This window comes from Leptosomus discolor, chromosome 19, assembly GCF_034619465.1.
Source record: "Leptosomus discolor isolate bLepDis1 chromosome 19, bLepDis1.hap2, whole genome shotgun sequence".
Lineage (NCBI taxonomy): Eukaryota > Metazoa > Chordata > Aves > Leptosomiformes > Leptosomidae > Leptosomus > Leptosomus discolor.
Window position 1 is genome coordinate 12,422,277 of NC_141409.1, and position 12,612 is coordinate 12,434,888.

General features: G+C 62.9%; 1 protein-coding gene across 1 annotated transcript; it reads left to right on the forward strand.

Moving 5' to 3' along the window:
• Positions 1-599: 599 nt before the first annotated feature.
• PTGS1 (prostaglandin-endoperoxide synthase 1) lies at positions 600-11,669 on the forward strand. The gene is made up of 10 exons (XM_086475572.1): positions 600-723; positions 6,491-6,607; positions 6,764-6,904; positions 7,623-7,766; positions 8,157-8,338; positions 8,433-8,516; positions 8,888-9,134; positions 9,722-10,008; positions 10,784-10,931; positions 11,314-11,669. Exons 1-10 carry the CDS (start codon positions 600-602, stop codon positions 11,667-11,669), a joined length of 1,830 nt encoding a protein of 609 aa, XP_086331698.1.
• The last annotated feature ends 943 nt before the right edge of the window (positions 11,670-12,612 follow it).

Genomic DNA, 12,612 nt, shown 5'->3' on the forward strand with positions numbered 1-12,612 from the left:
GGGCTTGTGGGTCAGGGCATAGGCATGGGGGTCCTGAGGGACACGGAGACCAGGGTGCGAGCACAGGGATGCTGGGGGATGTGAGGACTAGGGTGATATGGGGGTGGGGGCATGGGCATGGGAATGCCAGGGGACATGAGGACCAGGGTGTGGGCACAGGGATGCTGGAGGACATGTGCGTGGGGATGCTGGGGATTGTGAGGACCAGGGGACCTGGGGACGAGGGCATGGGCATGGGAATGCTGGGGGTTGTGAGGACCAGGGGGACTTGGGGACCAGGGCTTGGGCATGGGAATGCTGGGTGACATGCGGAGCAGAAGATGGATATGGAGATGCCGGGGGAGGTGGGGACTGGGAGGGACGCGGGGGGACCCGGGGATGGGCAGGTGGCTCCTGGGGAACACGGGGCTCAAGGCGTGTCCGGGGACCCCGGTGGGGGTGCGCGGGTCGGGGCAGCCGCCCCCCCCCCCCCCCCCGCGTCGGGCCGAGCTGTCGGAGGCGGCCCCGTCCCGTCGGGGGCGGGAGGAGGCGCGGCGGGGGCGGGGGCGGCGGGGCCGGGCCGGGAGCGGCGGCGGGACGCGGCGGAGCTGCCTCTCGCCATGGGTGGTGGGTGCCGGGCCCGGGCCCCGCCGGCCGTGGGGCTGCCCCGGTCCGGGCTGCGGCTGCTTCTCGCCCACGCCGTGCTGCTCTGCGCCCCCGGGAGCGCCGCGACCGACGGCTCCGGTACGCGGGGCGGGGGCCGGCACCGGGAGGGAGGGAGAGAGACCCAGGGGAGCCGGTACCGCGGGGCGCCGCGACATCCCGCACCGGGGGGGGGATCTGGCACCGAGGGGACCTGGGGAGCGTGGGGGAACCCGGCTCTGGGGGATCCGGTACCGGGGGGATGCGTGGGAACCCGGTCCCGGAGGGTCCAGTACTGGGAGACCCGGACCCCCGGAGGTTCAGAGTGGGGGTGGTCGCCGGGAGAGGTGGGGGAGTTTGCCCCCAAACCCCTGAGCAGCGCTGCGGGGCGGCACCGCGCTCCGGCGGGTCCCGGCGACCGGGATCGTGCCCGTCGCTCCGGGCTGGTCCTCGCCCCGCCGCCGCTGCCGGGGGCCGGCCGTGGGGCCGGCGGCAGGAGCCCGGGGCGGAGGGCAGGGCAGGCAGGGCGGGCAGGGCGGGCAGGGCGGGCAGGGGCAGCCGGCGGGAGCGGTGGCACCGTCGACCGGGAGCCCCGAGGGCAGCGCCTGAGGCAGCGTCCCCGCAGCTCCCGGGGCTGGAGGGTTTGGCCCGTCACGCCTGACCGCCGAGCAAAATCACCCATGAAAAATAACAAACTTCCCCTCCACCTCCCGCGGGGGCCGTGCGAGGACCACACGCAGCGGCCGGAGGAGCCGTCGTGGGCCCGAGGGCGGCCGCACAACAGAGCTGGGGTCCCGCCAAGCCCACCGCCGTCCCACGAGACCCGGGGTCAGGACAGGACCGTGGCCACCCCAGGGTGGCCCCGCCACCAGGTTGAGGGGCAGCACCCAGCTGCTGCCTGCAGCCTCCCGGCTGGGACGGGGCTTCTCGAAAGAAAGGGGGGCAATCCCCATGGGTGCTGGCAGCCAGCGCCCTTCCCTGCTCTCCCCAAACACATACCAGGTGAAACTGGAGGTTGGGGGTGAGGATGGAGGGCTGGGAGCAGCAGGGAAGGCTCCGGTGGCCTGAGCCATCATTTTGATCCCGTGTCCCTGTGCCGCAGCGGGTCACCGCATGCTGGCACAGCGGCGGTGGGCTCAGGCTGCCCGTGCGCCCAGGAATGTCGAGGAGTAACAGTGCTGATGGCAGGCGTCCACGGAGCGTGTTGCAAAATAAAACCACGTCTGGAATCCCATCAGCTCTGTCCCCAGCCCCTGGAGTGCAGTTTCCTCCAGGTTCTTCACAGTGCATTGACTCCAATCCCTCTTCCGTGAAATGACCTTCCCCCCTGCAGGAAAACACCATCTCAGCGTGAAGCTTGTGGCACTTTTCAGGTTCTACAGTTCCTCGCTAAAGTCATGTCCTCAGCAAAACCAGCCCAGGCACATGGGCTGCGCCCCTCAGCGGGGCTCCGGCCGCCTGCGATGCAAACGGTGGTGACCCTGTCTCCAGCAGCCTGCCCAGCTTTACCCACTGCTGTGGGAAGCAACATGCCCAAACCCCAAAGCCCCCAAAATGTGCACAGGCTGAATGCGTGGGGCTGACCAGGCACCCCCCACGCACGTTGCAGGGGAAGTGGGACCAGGGGAGAAGCGCCCTGAACCGAGCAGGTTTGGGCTGAGCAGGCAGCGCTGAGTGCCAGAGGGACCCATGTTGCCGTTCCCACTGCCCACACCCCCTCGCCACAGCTGTCCCGCAGGGAGAAGGGGGGACTTCTCTGTCCTGTTCCTGTGCAGAGGCAATGACCCTGAGGTGGGGACTTTGCTGTTTCAGCAGCATTCCCCATGAAAGTGGAACCCTGCCTGGGGTTGCTCTGAGGCCCCATGGCCGTGCCTGCACAGAAGGCGGCCGTGCCTGCTCTGCGGGGGACTCCGGGAGTTGGGGTGCGACCTGGCGGGAGGTGGCAGGTCCACCCGCTGGGGACAGTGGGGCTGAGTGCCCTCAGTGTGGCCAAGCCACCCTGCAGCACTTTGGGCTTCCCAGCCTCAGGCTGCAGAGACAGAGCAGGAGGAGCAGGAGCGAGCGCTGCAGGAGGAGGGCCAGTGCTGGGGAGGTGGCAGGCACCCCACTGTGGGGCCCACTGGGTATGTCTGCGTGAAAGGAGGGACCCCAAGGGATGGACCTGGCTGTCACCCTCTGGCCTGGACCATGGGTAGTGGGGACAGGCAAGGGACAGCCGCTGTGTTGTCCTTCCTCTGGCTTGGCCATCTCCCAGCATGGGTCTCATCTCCCTGAGGCATTCCTCCTGGGGGCTGAGGACAGTGGGGAGCAGCATCCATGTGTCCTGCTGGGCACAGGACAGGGCCTGGGGACCCACTGGGGACCCACATGCCCGAAGCAGCTGGGATAAATGCACGTTGGGATGGTGCAGCCATGACCAGCCCCTGGAGCACACCAGGATCAAAGCAAATTTCACTACATGAGGGGAAACCAAAAAAAGATACCTGGATATACATGAAAGGACGGCTCTCTTCCAAGCCTTAATTAGGGAGGGAGATACCTGACTGAGGAATTAGGGGAACTGCGCTGTGCCCCGAGGCGCTGTCAGCAGAGTGGCTGGGCTCCCGCTCCTCCCCAGCGCTGCTCCAGGAGGACCACAGCCCTAATCTCGCCCTCGGATCTGCTCCCGAAGACCAAATAACAGGATGTTGGGCTGAGGCTGGGATCTCCTGCTCACTTGGTGTTTGCTGCTTAGAGCACTTCTGCTTGATTCCATGCTGGCTGTGCCCTGGCTCTGAGCTGTGATGTTTGCTCTCTGTAGAATTTTCCTCTGGCCGTGAGCGGAGCCAAGCTGGTCCCATGGTGTTTCTCAGTTTCCCCTGCAGATATTGCACTTGGCTGCTGGCTTGCCTTCAGGGCTGTAGTTTTCTACAAGTGTTCTTGCACAATAAACCTGACCGCCCTGTCCACAGCCATGCCACAGCTCTCGCCGTTTCACCCACTGGCAAACGGGAGGTGCGGCGGCACCCAAACATCGCTGTCTGCCCGAATTCCAGCCAGAGGGCAGGACTGGCATGGATCCCACTGAGCGAGGGCGGGCATGGACCCCTGGCAGAGCCGCTTCTGATGCATGCCTGTTTCCATCACCCGTGGTCAACCACCTCCTTCCAGCACAGCTTTTCTGCAGCGGGGCTGATGGAGCTTCAACCCAGCTGAACAGGGGAACCTGCTGCCACACCGAGAGCCCTGGGGCTGCGTCCCCCCGCTCCAGCCTGCCCGCCCCCAGCCCATCCTTGGGGCCGGCAGCCCGGCTCAGGTGCAGGGAGGAGGATCGCCGAGCCCCACGTGGCACGCAGCTGCAGCCCTGGCGCGCTGCTCTCGCTCATGGTGCCGCCAGAAGTGGTTGCAGATGACAATCTGGCTGCACTGCGTGTGCTGTGAACAGCTCGCGGGCCCGAGGAAACCTCCCTGAATCAGAAAAACAAGTGCGTGAGCCTTTCATTGCCTTCAAAGCCTGTGGCTGCGCAGCCACGTCCCGTTGAGCAAGCCCGGCTCCAGCCCGGCCATGATTCACCCCAGGTTGCTTTGGCTGCGGTTCAGAGAGCGGATGTTGTCCCCGAAATCTGGCATTTTTCAGCAGTGATGGAGCATGTTCACCGGCTCTGCCGTCACGAAGGGGGCTGTGCTCCAGCCCGGAGGCTGGCAGCAGCTCTCCCCACACCTGGAGCCATCCCGGCAGGGCCGACGCAGGATTCCTGGCCAGGGTGGGGAGAAGCACGGAGCCGCTGCGGGAGGGAGGCTCCGAAAGGATGCGAGGGGGGTTACTGCCACAGGCCGGGGCACGCTCCATCCCCCTCCCACCCTTTTGGCTGGAACATGCCGCTCCCACCCCACCTCCGGGACCCTGCGGGGTTGACACTGCTGTGAACCACAGGAGAAGGCGGCTCAGCCAAGCCCGGCGCATGCTGCCAAACCTGCCTCGGAGGAGTGCTCAGCCGCGACGTACCATCGAGCCCCGCGCTGGTGAGAGCCCCGGCAAAGTGAACTTCTCCTGACTCCCCACGTCAGCTGGAGAGATGGGGCAGGACACGAGCTGCCGTGCCAGAGCCCGCGGCATGGAGCATCCTCCTGGCCCCGTGGCTGTGGCACCTGTGGCAGCCCCACATCCCCTTGGGTTGCACTGGGCATGGCACGGGGCTGCTTTTTTGGGTGTTTGCAGAGTTTGCAGCGCAGTTGAGTGCAGAGCTACTGACGCAGGAACAGCCCGGAATATGCTCCAGCTGCACTGCAACATGGCCCCCTTTGCAAAAGTTCCTGTCTTGCAAAAAAACAAATGGGTGGTCTGACCTTAATTCATCTGAGATAAATAAGAATGCGCCTGCTGCCTCCCATCTGGAGACATGAAGAGATCCGAGAGGAAAGGGGGTCTGATGGAAGGGCTGGGAGCTGAAAACGTCCTCGCAAACCAGCCCGTGTGATGTGAGGGATTTGGGGTCACAAGGCTGAGTGCAGCCAGGGCAGAGCTGCTGGCCAAGCTCCAGGCTCCCGGGCAGCCCCTGCCCTGCCCCAAGTTTGTGGCTGGCTGGGAGACTGAGCAACTTCGCAAAATTAGCTTTATTTTTCAGAGATGTTAATTTTTAGCTGCAGTTTCCTCTGGAAAAAATGTGGTTTCTATTCTGCATGCCTGTCCCTCCACCCCAGCATTGGAACCTGTTCCCAAATTCCAGAAGAATCTGAAACAGGTCCGACCTGGGGGGGGGCCTGGTGATCTCATTGACCGTGTGGAGCAGCCAGTGGACCCGGGAGACCTTCCTTCATCAGCCATGACACTGGGCACACCAGGAACGGCTCTCGGTCCCTTCTGGTGCTCAGGGCGCGCTGCCCATCCCCATCCCTGCAGCCAGTGACACTGGAGTCGAGCACTGTGTGTTGGTGGCACCCCTGTCCCTAAGCGCTGTGCGTCCCAGCAGGACTGGTGACCGCTGTCCTGCACCGAAACCCTCAGCCAGGTGTGCTCCAGGAGGTCTTGTCTCTTGGCACTTTTATTCTCTCGGCACAAAAGCTCCATCCCTGGTCTGCAGGGACCGACCCAGCTCGGCGAGGTTGAGGTTGCCACCAGTGAGCTTTTTGGGAGGCAGCTGCAGCAGAGGACATCCGACTTGCCAGCCCAGTCCCTGGGCTGGTGAAAGGCAGAGGGGTCTCTGGCCACCCCGGCTCTCGGTTCTCTTTGTTCCCTGAGTTTTGCTGCTCTTGGAGGGGCTGCGAATGGTGGAGTTACAAAGCGCTGCCTGCCTCAGGGCGGACCGGAGGGGCTTGGCACGGATGGCTGCCTGGTGCTGCCCCAGCGCCAGGAGCTGCTTTATATTGGGGGGGGGGGGGGTCTCCCTCTGTGCCATGGGGTCCCGCCGCTGTGGGGCAGGCGGGAAGGGGCCCTTATCTTGCACTTGCAGGCTGGGGTGCGAAGAGGGCAGAGGAAGGGGCTGGGCGGGAGCCGGGGGAGCAAGCCCGGCAGTCAGCACTTTTCATCCGCTCGGGGTGGCGAGAGCGGAGGGGCCGCCTGCCAAAGCAAACTTCAGCCCTGACAATTGCCATTATTGTTAACACCGGTGCTGTGTTTCCACTGCTTTGTCCCACGCTGGGGCTCCAGGGGCACAGCATCCCCCTGTGCACGAAGCTATGGCCCCAGCCACGCAGGAGACCACCGTGATGTGTCCCCATGGTAGCGTGGGGCACTGGGCAGGGCACAGCCCCGGCAGCTACAGCCCGTCGGTGCGTGGCCGCGGGGGGGCAAGTGGTTCCTTTGGCAATCCCGAGTGTTTCAGACAACGTGAACTTCCCCAAGGGAGGGGGCAGCGTGGATGGACGGTGACATCTCTCTCTCTCTCCGCAGTGAACCCCTGCTGCTATTTCCCCTGCCAGCACCAAGGGGTGTGCGTGAGGGTTGACCTGGGAGGATATGAGTGCGACTGCACGCGGACGGGGTACTTCGGGGCCAACTGCACCACCCGTAAGTCCCTCTCACCCAGAGGACCTCTGGCACCTGCGGGTCCCCGCACCGTGTGCTGTGCCTGCAGCACGTGCTCACAGCGATGGTGCGGGTGGGCCAGGGCCGTTAGCGGGCTTCGTTAGCAGGGCGAGCGATTTGCCTGGTTGTCTCCCCCAGCCGAGCTCTGGACGCGCCTCCATGACCTGCTGAAGCCCAGTCCTGCCTTCTACCACTTCATCCTGACCCACTTCAAGTGGTTTTGGGACATTATCAACGGCACCTTCGTCAGGGACACGCTCATGAGGCTCGTGCTCACAGGTGAGGGGCTGCAGCGGGTCTCGGGCTACAGCAGGACTCAGGGGCTCCCCAGGCATCAGCAGAGGTGGGGGTGGCACGGCTGCAGTGATGTTGAGCCTCTCCCGTGGGCACCAGGCTAGAGTCATCCCATCACCCCATCACCGTGCCTGGAGGAGGCTGCCCGGCCAGGCGGCAGCGGGGCGCAGGGGGTCGGTGGGCTGGCGGCCCCTGCCTCCCCGGCGGCGCACCGGGCTGCCAGCCAGCTGGACAACACGAGCGACCCGGCACGCTGCGCTCCCTGGGCCAAGGGGCTCTTAAGCAGCCGCACGGAAAGCAGCCTGTGGAAATACAGCCCTTGTTACTTCTGTCCCCACATTCATCACTTCGCATAAATATTTAGGTTCCAGCCCTTGGAGCCATAGTGACACGTTTGCAAGGCTCCAGCTGCTGGGTTTACCATTTCTTTGTGGTCGTCATCTCACTCGTCAGCCAAGAATCCACTTAGCGCCTTAGCGTGAGCCCTCCTCTCCTGCAGCAAACTGCGGGCTTTAAAAGGCTCGGAGCAAAGGCTGGGACCCCTGTGTGCCTCCGGAGGCTGCCTGTACCTTTCTGGGTTTTGGAGGGGGAGGGGAGGGCGTCCGGCAGCACCGAGCGGGTGGGCAGGGTCCGGGGGCAGAGCCTACGAGGTGCTGCCCGATGCCCCGGGCCCCGCAGTGGTGACCCCCATCTCTCCTTTCAGTTCGTGCCAACCTCATCCCCAGCCCCCCCACTTTCAACTCTGACTACGGCTACATCAGCTGGGAGGCCTACGCCAACGTCAGCTATTACACCCGCATCCTCCCGCCCGTGCCAGACAACTGCCCAACGCCCATGGGGACCAAAGGTACGGGGCTGGCCCGGGGGGACCGGCACCGCGTGGTGCCATGGGGCTGAGTCGCCGGAGCATCACCCTGGGTCCGTACCCGGTGGAGCTTCGGTGTTTCCCACCCACCTGTGCCTGAGCCAGCAGTGCAAGGTGCTACCGATGTCCTGCCCGAGCTGGCCCTATGGGCTGGAGGAACCTGATGGCATCCAAAGTGCTGCTGGGACAGCTCAGGCTGAGCTGCTGGGGCACGTCACAGCCTGCGCCAGAGGGCTGTAGGGTGTCTATGCAGATGAGTCGGTGCCTGGTGCTGCAGCAGACACGGCAGCGCTCCCCGACAGCCCCACAGCCAGCACCGGTACCCAGCCGTGTCGGCGCGGGGCATCTGCGCTCAACCTCCGTCCTTCGCAGGGAAGCAGCAGCTCCCCGACCCCCAGCTGCTGGCGGAGAGGTTCCTGCTGCGGCACAAGTTTGAAGCTGATCCCCGAGGCACCAACCTGATGTTTGCCTTCTTCGCCCAGCATTTCACCCACCAGTTCTTCAAGACATCCGGGAAGATGGGACGCGGCTTCACCAAGGCGCTGGGGCACGGGGTGAGGGGAGCGCGGGGGCGTGCACGGAGCGAGGAGGGGGACCGGGGCATGCACGGCCTTTCGGAGCAGCCTTGACACTGCGCTCTCCTGGCAGGTGGATCTTGGGCACTTGTACGGGGACAACCTGCAGCGGCAGCACCAGCTGCGACTCTTCAGAGACGGGAAGCTGAAATTCCAGGTACCACCCGGCACGACCGAAACATCTCAGTCCTGGGCTTCAGGGGTATTGGAAGCCCACGTCCCTCTGGCACATCGGGGAGACTCCCAGGAGCATCAGGAGCCCCCAGCCCTGGTGCTCCATGGGGAGTGCTGCCAGAGCCCCCCTCAGCAGCTGCTGGCTGGAGGGAAGAGCTTTGGGGTCGAGCTGTTCTCAGTGCAGCCGGCATCCCGCTGTCAGGGCTGTATGAGGGCGGTGTGACCGTCCTGCTCAGTACTTGCAGGAGAGGGGCCGTGGTGCCTGTCAGGAGGCAGGTCCCAGCCGAGCAGGCTGCTACCAGGGTGGTTTTCTCCCCTCCTCCCTTTCTGCCATCCTGTTCTTGTCTCCCCAAGGTGGTGGATGGAGAGGTGTACCCCCCCACGGTCACCGATGCTCCAGTCCACATGGCCTACCCATCTGCCATCCCCAAGGAGAAGCGGCTGGCGATGGGGCAGGAGGTGTTTGGGCTGCTGCCGGGGCTCAGCATGTACGCCACGCTCTGGCTGCGCGAGCACAACCGGGTCTGCGACATCCTGAAACGGGAACATCCCACCTGGAGCGACGAGCAGCTCTTCCAGACGGCTCGTCTCATCCTCATCGGTGAGGACTGGCAGCGCCGCAGGGCATGGGCACCACGGAGCCCCATGGCCCACCCGCCAGGGCAAGCTCCCAGGGCTTGGGTATTGGTTGGACTCTGTTTGAGGCTGGTGGCCAGGCTGGCTTTAGAGGCTGGAGGAGTTTCTTTGGCAGCCTTCTGGGGATCATTTGCTTTGGTCCGTATAGCAAAAACTGGCTTTGGTCCATCAAAAGAATTAATTTTGAATAATTTCATCCAAATTTTGAATTAGTTCATTTTAATGTTCATTCTAAATTTCCTATAATCTCATGAAAAGCCTTTTTTGACCAAAATCCAGGAAAAAGCTGCGTCACCACATTATCTCTAAGCAGCATGTCAAGGTCAGCCTCCTCAGAAGCCATTTCAGTTTTGTCAGCCTGACCTTTGCCAGTGAAAATTGTCATTCCCTGAAAAATTCCTAACCAACTCAACAAGCCTGGAGTCAGAAAGCTCCCAGTGGTGGATGGGTGCTGGGATCTGCTGCCGTAGCACGTGGGTAACACTGTCCAGGTACAGAGCCAGGAGCTCCCGCTGCGGCCAGCTGACGGCTGCTTCTCTCGCCTCCTGCCAGGGGAGACCATTAAGATCGTCATAGAAGACTATGTCCAGCACCTCAGCGGGTACTACCTGAGCCTCAAGTTTGACCCTGAGCTGCTCTTCGGGACGCAGTTCCAGTACCGGAACCGCATCGCAGCGGAGTTCAACCAGCTCTATCACTGGCACGGGCTGATGCCCGACGCCTTCGTCATCCAGGGGGAAGAGTACAGCTACGAACAGTTCCTCTACAACACCTCCATGCTCATGGACTACGGCGTGGAGGCACTGGTGGAGTCCTTTTCCAAGCAGGTTGCAGGAAGGGTAAGGTCCTGCTCTCCCCTCCCTGGCAGTGCCGGAGCTGTGGGACCGCAGGAGGGATGCTGGGCGTACCGTGAAGGCGGTGCCATTACAGCAGTAACGAACACCCCCGTTTGGCAGTGGGTCTCATGTCACACATAGAGTCTTCCACCCAGGGCAGCACCTGGCAGCCGTGTCAGGAATCCTCCCCACAAGCACCGTAGCAAGGCCGGGCCTTGGCAGCCCCATTCGGTTGCTCTCTGTAGTAAACATCCCGGTGATGCCAGCAGCCTGTGGAAAGCTGGGATCTCCTGGCCCAGACCGGGCTGTGGAGCAGCCTGGACACAGGAGCAGCTTGCCTGGCACTGTTCTTTGCTGCCATCACATGGATGTTTTCTTCTAAGCAATTACATCTGCATTTCTGATCCTCCTTGCTTGGGCAAAGCAGCAAGGCTGAGGCACAGACCCGCTGCTTCTTTGGGTGTTTGGGTTCTCCTTGTGACCCCAAATCCCCGTAATCTCTCCTTCCAGGCCACTGGGTCACCATCCAGCCGGGGCTTCTCGTGCACCATTCCCTGACCTGCCCTGGGAACAGGACTGACTTTAGCCCAAGCTGCTCTACAGCTGGGGTTTTGGCACTGTCCAGTGATTCCTCCTCTTCTTGCTGCTGCGGTGGCTTGCTGGTCTCCATTACGCCCTGCCCAGGACACGGATGCTTTGGCGCGGTGGCTCCCCTGGAGCAGATGCTGGTGCTGCCTTGTGCCTTACGTGTGCTCCTCCTTGTCTTCTCACCCTCCAGATCGGTGGGGGAAACAACATCAACGCCAATGTCTTGAAGGTGGCTGTTGGGGTCATCAAGGAATCCCGGGAGCTGAGGCTACAGCCGTTTAATGAGTATCGGAAGAGGTTTGGCATGAAGCCCTACAAGTCCTTCCAGGAGCTAACAGGTAGGGCTGCGGCGCTGCCACAGGAGCTCTTGGGGCGTCGCTGGGGCCGTGCAGATGCTCTGCGCCTGCTGGCAGGGTACGAGACCGCGAGCTGCTCCCCCACCACTGGGCTTGCTCAGCAGAGCAGCCACTCCTGCCCTTCCAAGCCGTGCCTAGTTGTGACCCTCACACCGGGACAGACAGGGCTGATGCCTTGGTTGCAGGGGTCCTTCCTCCTGCAGGGCTGGACGAGTGGTCCAGAGGGCAGTGCCTGGCCTGGAACCCAGGCTCACTGCTGCCTGGGTGGTGGGAGCTGTTGTGTTCCTGTTACTCACAGCAAGACCAGTCCTTGCTGGGGGTGATTCCCTTGCTAAAAAATCACTCTGATGTTCACTTGATATAGGAGAGGAAGAGAAGGCGTCAGAGCTGGAAGAGCTGTATGGAGACATTGATGCTCTGGAGTTTTATCCGGGCTTGCTGCTCGAGAAACCCCAACCCAATGGTATTTTTGGGGAAAGCATGGTGGAGATCGGAGCTCCGTTTTCCCTGAAGGGGCTTCTTGGAAACCCCATCTGCTCCCCAGAGTACTGGAAACCCAGTACATTTGGCGGAGCAACTGGCTTCGAGATAGTTAAGACAGCATCGCTCGAAAAGCTCGTGTGCCTCAACGTGAAGAAGTGCCCATACGTGGCGTTTCACGTTCCGGATGCTGCAGAAAATGGCAGCCCTCGAGGTGGTGGATCATCTACTGAGCTCTAGCACCAGGACAGCCCACCCAGGTAGAGACTGCCCTTGCCCAGGCACCGGCTGAGCCCAGCTCCCAGCCTCGCGCTGAATATCCTGTTGCTTTCTGCAGGGAGCAGCGGGGAGACAGGGTCCTGCCCACCCCTGTGCCGAGCAGGACAGAAGATGGTCCCATCCTGGGTGTCCTCCACACCAGCCCCCAAGGAGAGGCTGGTATCAGCTCTGTGAAAAGCTTGAGTGCCTCAGGAGCGTGGCTGCCACTGCTGTCCTCAGCAGAACGAATTCTCTTGCTAGTGAATACCTTGCACTAAGCCAGCTTTGGGGTTCCCCAGGGGACGCCCGCCTCCCTGGGACATTCTGGACTCCCCTGCGCTTTGTCACCCTCCACCCCCACTGCTTTCCAGCACCAGGCCACCAGCAGCCCCTCTTCTGCAGAGCTTCCCTGCGCCGGACAGAGGAGCGCAGAGCGTGGGGAGCCCTCGCAGTCCTTCCTCTGCTGCACCGGGTGAAGGCGCCGAGCTCCCCGAGGGAGGCAGAGGCGGCAGGTGGCAGCACGCAGAGGGACGTGCGGGACACGCTGCTGTGGTCACGCTGGCCCAGCAGTGGCTGAGCTTGCAGCAGGAACCTGCCCTGATCCACTTCTGCAGCCGCTCCGGACCGTCCACCCCAGCCTGCCCAGCAGATGGGCATCACTGAGGCACAGCCAAGAAGGAACCAAAGCAACGTCTCTGCGGGAGGACACCAGGGGAGGAGCATCAGGTCAGACCTCCCAGACCTCCTGCTGGCTCGGGCTCGGGCACGGACCACCGGCTGCCCACGCTGGGCTGCTTGGAGCAAGATGCTACTTCTGTGCAAACAGCGATGAAGCCTCTTCCATCCTACGATCGTTACACTTCCTTCGTTAATAGCTCAGCAAATGGCGTCCCCAAGGCACACAGAGCTCGCTTCTGTCCTGCTC